General features: G+C 42.2%; 1 protein-coding gene across 1 annotated transcript; it reads left to right on the top strand.

Moving 5' to 3' along the window:
- Nucleotides 1-279: 279 nt before the first annotated feature.
- bmp16 (bone morphogenetic protein 16) lies at nt 280-10774 on the top strand. Its single transcript, XM_072392450.1, has 3 exons — nt 280-844; nt 6228-6595; nt 8172-10774. Exons 2-3 carry the CDS (start codon nt 6235-6237, stop codon nt 9245-9247), a joined length of 1437 nt encoding a protein of 478 aa, XP_072248551.1. The 5' UTR covers nt 280-844; nt 6228-6234; the 3' UTR covers nt 9248-10774.
- The last annotated feature ends 682 nt before the right edge of the window (nt 10775-11456 follow it).

Here is an 11456-nt window from a genome sequence, read left to right as displayed (position 1 = left end):
GTGTTGACCTCCAGGGTTATCTAGACTAGATTGTGTGCATGTGTGTGGGTAAAGGTGTGTGTTTAGTTGCATCTGTGTCTGTGCATTTATGTGTTTGTATCTGTTAGTGTGCGTGTGGAAGAGACAGAGATAAGAGTCTTTAAATGTACTGGGGCCGGTCTTGGTGACATCATTATTTTAGAGGATATGAGTGGCCAGGAAAGTCAATTAGAGTTAAACTAAGTTTACCAGCTGGACACTGGGTATGAAGGGAAAAAGTCTGCGGAGGAGTGTGTGTGCATGAGAGAGAGAGAGAGCTAGAAAGAGAGAGAGGAAAGGGGGAGGAGATACAAAAGGGAGGAACGGAGTAGAGAGGAGAGGAGGCAGACAAAGTGAGGAGGCTTAGAAACAAGAGGGAGTTGTTGCCAGTGATACAGTACAGACAGACGCACAACTCATTTACCTCCTGCAACTTCTAGCAGCAGCAGCAGCTTGTTTCAAACAACCAGAGGTGGAAGTGCAGGCGAACGAGAAAGGGTGGCGTTTACAAGCAGAGGTCAGGCAGGCAGAGGGGAAACCAGTGGATGTTTTTAAAAGTTTTCTTATCTGATAGTGACAACAGGATGAGAAGCTGAGCGAGAGGGGCAGAGAGGAAAGAAAAACATGGAGCAAGCAGCGTTACCTATAGTCACATAGGAGAGATATGCACTGGCTGCACTGACTGGGGTGAAAACTGACAGAGAGAGAGCTAAACAGTCCACTTTGTCCATTCTGTCCAAAGGAGCGAGAGACCGAGCCGAGGGATCGTAACACTGGAGCTCAAGGATAAACCATGGACTCTGCATACATCCCACCACACCTGGACGTGAGTACAACATCCCCAGCCCTCTCTTACACACACACACACACACATCTGTTTGTGAGGCCACAGGCCACAGCAACTGCGCTGCTGAAGCCATTAGTCGCCCTGGGGAAAATCACACACATGCATACACTGCTGGCACACTGTGTTGCTCAATCAAAATCAGGTCCGGTAAGCAACTTGTCTGAGAATAATGTGCCCATTATGAGTTCAAAGAGCATAACTCACCACCACTTCGGCATACATGCTATGAATTGGCCCTCAGTGTTAACACGCTGCAGCTTTAATGTAAAAAGCAGAGGTGTGTTTTTGTTCTGTATTTCACATCTGTTTAGCTGTCAGACGAGCACAGAGAGCAGTCTCTGAGCTTTCAGCAGTTGTGGGTTAGACGTCAGTGTTTCCACTGATGCCGGCGAAGTGCGGTACCTTAGAGGGGCCTCCTGTAAACCACAATGCACCCGTGACACCGAGACCTCTGAGCATCCCCGTGCTGAAGAGCGGCATAAGGATGAGACCTATTGATGCTCTCTTCCAACTCACACAGATGAGACCGAAGCCAAACCATCGTATCAGTGTGTGTGCCTGTATGTGTCTCCGTGACTGAGTTTGTGTGCAGATGTGTTACCTAATCAGTCAGGTAGAGCAGGGATTTACCAGGTCCATTCAACTGTGTGTGGGCATTTATAAATCTTTTTCCAATTTGTCTCACATTCTTGCAACCCTGCCCCTTCACGGTTACACATATTTGCATGAACTCGCTCCTAGAGGCTGTTAGTGTGTGTCTAAACCCTGTACGACTCTTTGCATGGACATTCATGTGTCTGCATACGTGCAGAGCGGCCGCTAATCAGTCCAGCTGGGATGAATTAGAGTGTTGTTCTAATAGAGTCCAATAACACCACATAGCAGCCCACCTGATATATTCTTCCAGTGATTTCATCTGTTATGCCTCAGAAAACAGACCTTTTTCACCTACATTGTATATTAACTCCATAGCTTGAAGTCATGTATTAGATAGCTGATTATTATTAGTTAGCTGATTCAGCAAAATTAGTATGATGCAGCATCTACTGCAAACCTACAGGAGATTAAAGTTACGATCCACACTGTTAACAAGCAGCAATGGATGCAGATGTGTCCTGAAGTGTTTGCAGGTGTGTATGTCTGTAATGTATTCCGCATTTTTTCTGTTGAGGCTATATGACACTACATTTTCAAGTATTTGCTCAGAGAGCAGAAATGAACCCTGTGGCATCTATGCTGCACGTATCAAGTTCTGAAAGAATGGGACGGCATAGAAAAATGAGAGCCGGGAGCAGGGGTGGGGGGAGAAATCAGGGAGAGTGAAAGGAGGAATTTGGGAAAAGAAACACGGGAAGAACAACAGGAAGGGAAAGTTGAGGGACCAGGCGTAACATGAAGACAGCGGCGGTGGATAAATCAGCCGGCTGCAGTGACACTCCGGCCCCCCGGCCCGGCAACAGTCTGCTGCACTCTTCCGCAAAAACACCATTCATTTAGAATCTATAGGAAAAGAGAGAAACATTATTAGGGGAGAAGGAAGGGGAGCAAGAGTGATAGGGTAATGAGAAGGTGATGCAGAGAAGCACAAAAACACATATTTCTAACATGGAAGGTCAAGAGACAGGTGAGAAAAAGGGGGATAATGATGAAGAGAGGAAGATTTGAGGTTGAATAAAAAAAAAACTGGTATAGAGAAAAACAGAACATTTGCACATAGTTCTGTATGACAACACAGAGGACAAAGCAACAGGACAAAGTTCAAGGAATGCAAAGAGGAAGGAGGAAGGGGAAAGGGAGCAGAGTTTGAAATAAACAGATAAAAAGAGAGACGGACGTCAGAGGTCAGAGGTTTTAATCAGTGAGTTCAGAAAGACACGGGGCAGACCAGCAACGACCCTCGCTTGTCACACGCCAGGGTCACGCTACTGTCTGCTCTGGAGGTCAGGCCACATCTAATAAGTCTAACAGGCTGAGGTGTATGCATGCACACAGGAAAAAGATGCACGAACGATCCTGCTGAACTCCAAACCTTCATACCTCCGCCTCGCCTTATCTATTACCTATAAATTATACAGATTATCACTCTTAGCATTTCTTTCATACACAATCAAGCCAGACCTATGCCAGACAGGAAATTTATAAAACTAGAGATAAAAGGAGAGACAGTGGAGGTGTGATCGTAAATAAGTGGAATGACTTGGCATGAGAGTAGGTGACACCCTCATTCACACGGCATATCAAGTTGCTAAATCAGGCCTGGATCCACTTTTCTCTGTTTAAATTAGATAGAACCAGACATATCACAGACACCCTGGGAGAAGAGAGCGTTTGGACATGTCAAAGTGATGAAGAGCAAGCTTCCCACCTTCTCTCTTTTCATCTGTGTCTCTGCCTCACAGAGACTACGACACACCCATCTCACGCCTGAACCTTTGTACCTCAGAGTCACCTGGGTGGTTTTGTAGGTGAGGAAAGTACAGGAGAGAGGTGGTGTTGTTGTTCTTAATGTGCTTTACGAGCTTCCACAGTATATGGGAGAGGCCGTTAAGCAGAATGTCTAATCTGTAATTGTCCTCCGCTGCGCTGCCTCAGGTGAAACAGCCCTGGGTGGGGCTGTAAGAGTTTAATGGATAGCTAGCAACAATCCCACGCTTGGAGGTGGCTTATTTTCCCAGGCCTGCCCTTTGAACCACGAACCATATGAGCAGCACACATTGACACAATTGAGCTTGCATAAAAAATATACACGCCTTCACACCTGTGACCTTTTTTTACCCCTTTTCTGACAGTGTGGCAAGATTAGCAGTCATTACAGCGTCATTATGTGTTCACCTGGCCATAAACACCACTGTTATCTCGTCGTAGAGGCCCTAATCGATTCTCTGTCCCTTACAGAGATGAGATAAAGAGATAGAGGCGAGAAAGAGAGAGATATGCGAGCACTCATACGAGAAAAGAGATAGCAACAAACTTAAAGTGCTTCCACAGACAGTGAAGCAGATGTACTCTTTCTCAAAATTGGATATTTCTTTTGGAATACACTTTTCAAAAGAATGCCTGATGGTGTTAAATTGGCGATTCAATCAGATCCTACAGTTGCTCATTTTGTCATCATAAAAAAAGCCAAGAAGTCGTCTTAGTTTAATGAAAGAAACTGTAATTTTGTTAGCACAAACACTGATTCTTCTTAACTAGTGCAGTACAGTAGATGAGAGGAAGGATGCAGCACCTAGAACTTTAGAAATTAATTCATTTTTTAACAGTTAGTAGATTACAATTGAAACAACCTCGTGTTTTTTTGTCTTTCTTTTTCTTTGTCATGTTCTTTAAGTTAATTTTATTTGTTTTATGGTTGAGTTGTATTAAGATAAAATGGGATGAAAAACAGATATTAGTCCAGTCAACTGTGATCACAGTGATACATTGTTGTATTCTGCTCTGTTCATTTGTCTTCTGACGCTCAGTCACCAAGTTTTACACCTTTGCACTGACCCTTTAACACCTCGCCTTGACCTCCTCAGGTCAGGAGAGCCATCACCTTGCAGGCTTGTAATTACTCTTTCAGTTATTAACGCCTTCACCGCAAAGATGCAGGGTGTTAGTCAGGTTTTATTAGTTATTGTGTGACCTCTGTCTGTGCTCGAGTGATTCCCGCACTGAGAACAGTCATGGTGGAAAAATAAACATATCACTTGTTTCATGTCAGAAAGCTTAACCTTCTCAGGAAAGTCAAGATTAACTCAGGGAACACTGCAGTGGCTTATGTGGGAGTTCAGTTGAGCATCTGCATCAAGTGAGTGAAACAGATGTTGCTGGACAGAACTAAACACAACTTAGGAAAGCTCCAAAGAGACCTCTGTATAGGTGCAAATTACCTCACTTTAAAAGAAATCATGTAGGGAATTTGAACATCACCAAATGCAGTTCAAGAGGACTCAGAAGTTGATATTTACATGACAAGATTACTGCCATTCAAATGTAAACCAATTATATTATATTATATTATATTATTATTATATTATATTATATTATATTATATTATATTATATTATATTATATTATATTATATTATATTATATTATATTATATTATATTATATCATATTATATTATATTATATTATTGAATTTGTACTTATATGATAATATAAATTATGAGAATATTCATACTAAACCATTTCTAAAAACATTTCTATGACGATAGTTGACCCTAACACAAACTGGAGAAGCAGTTAGAGAGTGTATCCTCCATCAGTGTCTGTTGGGCTTTTTGTAGATTTAAAGAAAGTGACTGAGACCAGCTGCAAAATTTCTCTCTTTTTGTTTGGCTTTGTAGTTTTCTCTTTTTTTTTCTGTAATCTTGCTAACAAAAAGACAAACAAAAAGAGAGCATTAACCATGGACCTCTGCTCCCACTTTTTCAGTCAAGTGTTCTTCACAGAAACACAGAACTCAACCCTAATATCCCACCAGATTGACCCTTCAACATGAATGTCACAGTTTTGCTTATTTTAGAATTAGTGTAGACAGCAACTAGACCTGTTTGTTCTATAAAGATCTATTATTTGGCTCCTCACAAACGTCTTGAAGAAACCAATAATTAAAGTGTCAGTTTAATCAGATTAATAGATATATGTCTTCTTCACTCCCTCACACAGGGAAATTTATTGAAAGCTACTTAATACCTGTATTCTCTGGTGATTTGAAGAGGAAGAGAGAAGAAATCTGGTCATCTGTCATTGTGTCAGGACTATATAACTCCATAACACCATCAGAGTCCTAAGCATTTGATTTATGCTAGAAGCACTCTGATCCCTTGCACACAAAAACACACAGCATGGTTAAATTACAGATAGAAGGTGCTTAATTACTCCTGCTCAGGTGTCCAGTGAGATATACTGTCCTTTAGGGTATAAAGTTCGCCATATATTAACAAAGAAAATACAAACTAGCACTGTTTCAACAACCAGGGGTAACAAGCAAATAGCTTTGTGTGGATATGTGGACAGTAAATTTCTTGAACATATGCCACATGAAGGCTAAACACTAATGAGAAACTGGTGTGTCCAGGAAGGAGAAGACATGAGCATGATATACAGAGTTCATGAGCATCTCGTAGGGGCTATCTTTTTTGCAGATTTCTCAACCATTACTTTATATTCCGTCGTTATGTAATGTAATTTACATTCTCTTTGTTTGAAACATAAATTGTGCAGAAACACTTAAATTTAACATTCTTAAAGCTAAAGGAGAGAAAGGTTATACATAATATGCCTTTACAGATCTCTTTCTTGATGTCTGGGGCTCTTTCTTCTGCTTGTTTTTTTTCTCCACCAAATCATCTCTCCTCCCCACCCACTCCAGGTCCACCATGCTCCCTGCTAACCTCCTGCTCCTCATGGTCTTGCTGCTACCTCAAGCCTCATCTGGTCGCCAGGGTGGAGACCCTAGTGAGATCGATCATGGCAGGGTGTCCCCCGCACCTTCCTCCTCATCACCCACGGCATCACTCCCAGATCCCAACCTGGCTCAAACCATCCAGACTCTCCTCTTGAGCCGGTTGGGCCTGCAGTCTCAGCCCGACCCACGACCTGGAGTACCGGTGCCACGGTACCTCCTTGATCTTTATCGCTTCCACCAGCAGCAGTACCATCTACTGGAAGACCCTTCATTTAATTTCCCCAGCCAGCACATTCAGCAGGCCAACACTGTACGCAGCTTCCACCACAGCGGTAAGCTTTCTGATCCACTGTGATGGTTCTCATGCTTTGTTATCTAAGAGTGCAGAACTGAATCGTATTTAGAGTTCAGACAGTCAAAAGGTGAGTGAGTGCAAATGGTGCTGGAATTTATGTCTGCTGCAAGAAGTCTCTGATGAAATAATATGACTTTTAGTCCATTGTCCAGCTGTAAAAAGGATTAAAATGACCCTAAAGTCACTTGATTTGTTACCTCAGTAAATATCATCCTAATATGGCCTCAGTCTGTGCTTTCAGCTTCTCTTCAACATTACCTGTTATTGAAATGGGAAATTGTAGTCTTATCTAGAGTCAAATAGAAAAGCAGTGTTTGCTGAAGGGTATAACTAAACTGTGATTGACAGGTGACTACGTACAGCATGGGTGTGTGTAGTTTCCTCAGATTTCACTCAGGTGAAAACTTTTTTTTTTCAAAAAATGTTTTTTCAAGTGGACTGTTTCAATTTTTCAAAAAGTGGCTAAGATCAAAATTTGACATGATAACATATTTAAAACACTTTAAATAGAGCCCCATAAACCAATGGTTAGCTACATCGTACAGTATGTGGTAAGAACGTGTTCCGATGCATGTTTCACACTTAAAAGACTTTGGTCTTGGATTGTGGACTCTTTGGACTCTTCATCTTGCCCCTCTGATCACAGATTGATTAATGTCTTAGGGAGCAAAAGAGCAAATATTGGCCTTTGGGCACCTGGTTAAAAGATAAATGAGGCCCTCTGAAGGCTGTATACCTGGGGCAGCACAAAGAAATGCTGACAAAAGAGAAGACAGTTTGCAATAGTGAATAGACCCTCATACTGCTCATACAGCTAAAGTAAATAAGGTGTACACAGATAATATGGGCCATCTATTTCATGATACAGTGAACAATGTTGTGCTAAATGCTAATGGGAGATATAACCTTGTTCCCATTCGACAGCCCTGAAAAGTTTGCACCATCCTGCAGGAAAGTCAGTGTTTGGATATGTGAGTTGGAGATCAGCTGAAAAATTAGCCCAAGATAGGATAATCCAATGGCTCTCTGTTGGCCCTGTATAAGTTGTCCACCTGGGTCTACCCCAAATAAATGCTCATTTTGGGCCCATACCCATTAAATACTCATGTCCCTAAGTGTAATTAATGTAGGAAGCTCACATGGGGCTAAAATAGAAACTGGACTTGGGTTCTCATATGCAACAAACTCCTTGGGTTTATGCATTTTAGAACCTGACAATTTGACTGTAATAGGGCCCTGTATTCAATATTCAGCCATAGTATTGACTTGCTAGGTTAAACTCAGACTTCAGCTGAGCTCATGGAAACTTTCACTTTTTGTGAGGGAATACATACATTTTCTCTGATTCTGTGCATTCCCTTTTGAACATTTCACATTTTATTTCTGATAATTAGTTTTTGAATTGTTTGCTGTTCTTGTTAAACAATTTGGCAATTTTCCTGCCACTGACATCATTCAAGAAAGAACATGCAAATAACAAATGTATGTATTTGAATCAAACCTAAGTCTAAACCATACTAAACTCCCATCTTCCCTTTCTCTCTTTTACTCAGAACCTCTCGGAGACAGTCCCCAACCAAAGGATCATACGAGAGTTCACATATCGTTCAATATCTCCTCCATCCCTCAGGATGAGACTGTGCTCTCTGCTGAGCTACGGCTCCTCCATGGTGACAGAGCATCCCTGGGCACCGGTCCCCACAGACTAAACCTATACCTCTCTAAGCACCACGAGGATCCTGAGCCCACTTTGCTGGAGACACGGTTACTCACCAATGGTCTCCACAATCATAAACCAAGTGGTTTTTGGGAGGCTTTTAGTCTAAGTGCAGCGCTCCTCCATAAGGTCCATGCTGGGACTGGCAGCCTGGGTTTCCTACTAGAGGTCAGGCCAGAGAACAGCTCCACCTCACTTCCAGACCAGATCTTTTCCTCTGCGGCAGGCGAAAAAGAGGCAGAGAAACAAAAAGAGGGACACCTGAGGGTGTGCAGGTCTGTCGGGCAGGACGATCACAGTTGGGCCCATGAGAGACCCCTCTTGGTGACTTATAGTCACGATGGCCATGGAGAGCCTTTGGTCAAACATAGCAGGAGAACCTCTGGTTATGGCCAGAGGATGAGAGGGAGAAAGGGCTCAAAAGTGAGGACCAGGAACAACAGCAAGGGTCACAATAGAGAACAAGGATGGGGAAGGTCCAAAAAAATGGGGTTTCCAGTGCAAGGCTGGGGGGATGATAAAGGAGGGGTCAGCTGGAGCGAACGTGGAAGGGTAAAAAGAAATGGTGGTCATTCTGCAAAACTGAAGCGGCTTTCTCGTGGCAGATGCCGCCGTCATCCTCTATATGTAGATTTCAAAGATGTCGGTTGGCATAAGTGGATCATCGCACCCAGCGGCTATGATGCCTTCTTCTGCCTGGGAGAGTGTCGTTATCCTCTGGCTGACCACATGAATGCCTCAAGCCATGCTGTGGTTCAAACTATGGTAAACTCTGTTAATGGAGCAGTGCCGCGGGCCTGCTGCGTCCCCACCTCCCTCAGCCCTATTGCCCTGCTATACCTGGACCCTCAAGACCGAGTTGTGCTGAAGAATTATCAGGACATGGTGGTGGAGAGCTGTGGTTGCTGGTAGATGTTTTGGAGAAAACAGGGACACTCACGCGTGGACAGAGGAGCATTGTGGGAGTATGACAGAACAGAAGAGTGAAAGGGGTAGATGGTGGGAAGAAGAGACTGTAGCAGCCAGAAAACTGCAAACAAGCAGACTGATAGAGACATATGTAGCAGCATAAGAAATATGAGTGGAGAGGAGGGAGATAAGGGAATAGATAAAGCAGCTAAATCACCATCATCAGGAGCAAGAGGTCAGATATAAAAAAAAGAGGGAAAGAGTGAGAGACTGCCATACAACAGGATAAATGACTGGACTACAGGGCAAAGGTATACGTGTGAGCAGAAAAGTTATTACCACAAGAAAACTGCCAGGAATTACTTTCTTCTCCCATTTGGCGATGATGCAGCTCTATACATCATCAGCTGTCAGTCTGCTTGTTCTCTTATTAGAAGCCACTGCTTTAACATCAGAGGCTCTAACAACAGAGGGTGCACCTTCACCTTTTCAACTCATCAACCTCTGACGAAGCTGTCCTGCAGGCCCATGCTCAAGTAGCCGACTTTGTTTTTATGGAAGACAGCTGAAGTCATAATCAGTCTTCTTTCATTTCAAGCTGTGGTGCAGCATTTAAACAGTTCTGTACCGTTCGGGTGGAGTCACCGATGACCGACCACGTCAGCAATAAGACGATGACACGAGCTTGGCATCAAGAATTTATTTGACAGTGTTGTTTCTGCAGTATTCAAGCCAAAAAAAAAAAAAGGGTTCATCTCTTTTTATCAAAGCTAATGGCAGACTGTCCCTTATAAGCAACCACTACATCACAAGCTATTTAAAACAACAACAATAATGCTGAGGAACTATTATGCTATTATTTGAATGTACTACTATCATTATTATTTAAGAAAAAGAGACTTTTTGTAAATTTTGTTCGCAGACATGAAGAAATGTCATCTAATGGTTGTCTTGTGATTATACATAATTCCACTGAATTCTAACTTAAAAGACACATTATGTATTTAAAAGCAGCAATATGATGTATTTAATCTTGAAAATATTTAAGATATCTGCACTCATTGGAGCATAGAGCAAACTGAAAGCCTGCCATCCACATGAAGTAAGTTATGATAGCTTTATATCAATGCAAATGTTCAGTGTTTTGAATTAACAGTCTGCGTTACCTCCCTCCTTATCACTGCACACATTTTGCTGTACAACACGTGATTGCAGACATAAGTGGTATTACCTCTAGAGGCTCAACTAACACATCAATCGAAAGCTCTATGTATTGTAGGTGCTGAAGTGTGTAACAACAGGTGTCTTTGCGATAGTTGTGTCTGCATGTGTCAAGAAAACAAAAGAAAAAAGAATGAGTGATATTAAACCTGGGACTTTAGTGCCTTTCAAACAGGGGCTTTAAAAGTGTTCTCTGCTGAGCTTAGTAAATGTTTTTCAGTGTTGTATTTTTCTCTCTAAATGGAAACATTTAAGCAACAGCTTGTAAAATGTTTGACAATATACCTCTAATAAACCAAGCAAACAGCACGAGTGTCAAGTGACTTTTCTGTTGCATCATCCATTTGTGTTTTTTTTTTTTTTCTCTGACTTTTCTGTTTGAGAAGACTTTACAAACAGTACTTTTCTTGGCCTGGAGCTCAAACAAATACTGCCAAAAAGTCCCACTGAGAGAGAAGAGCTACAGTTTTGTGTTTATGATACTGCAGCTAAGGAAGCGGCTTCACATTTTTGCACTGAAACAGCTGTAAAGTTTAAACAAAAACTAAAAAAAAAGAGTCTTCTCTATGCCACATGTCCTCTGGCAAAACCAGCGAGGGTCACCTCACACTGCCATTCGAACAGCACACACATGAGAATTTGCCTGAATACCCCTGATGGAGGTATAAGGAGAGAGAAAGGAAATCTTGACATAATGAATAAAGACAGATGAGTAGCTGCGTCTTTCATCAGTGTAGAGGTCTTTGACCTTCACATTCCTGTGTGTTTGAGAAGCCGACCCTGCCCTTTCAGAATATGTCCACATTTACATCCTCAAGCTTTTCTTGCCAAATCTTCCATTTTACCGTAAAAGGGGCATTTTTCTCCCTTCTCTATAACTGCATGTTCACTCTTCTTATAGGAACCGTGATATGTACAATATATATGGCAACTACATGGTGAATTTGTTGGCTTTAAAGCCTTACGTGACAGATGTTGCATAAAAAGCTTT

Source organism: Leuresthes tenuis, unplaced genomic scaffold, assembly GCF_036924035.1.
Source record: "Leuresthes tenuis unplaced genomic scaffold, fLeuTen1.0.hap1 SCAF_9, whole genome shotgun sequence".
Classification (NCBI taxonomy): domain Eukaryota; kingdom Metazoa; phylum Chordata; class Actinopteri; order Atheriniformes; family Atherinopsidae; genus Leuresthes; species Leuresthes tenuis.
The sequence above is the reverse complement of the archived record's forward strand: the minus strand, read 5'-3'. Positions and strand labels throughout refer to the sequence as shown.

Coding starts and splice junctions, on each gene's coding strand:
- bmp16 (XM_072392450.1), top strand. CDS start 6,235: ATGCTCCCTGCTAACCTCCTGCTCCTCATGGTCTTGCTGCTACCTCAA. Junction 6,596..8,171: donor ACGCAGCTTCCACCACAGCG/GTAAGCTTTCTG, acceptor TCTTTTACTCAG/AACCTCTCGGAGACAGTCCC.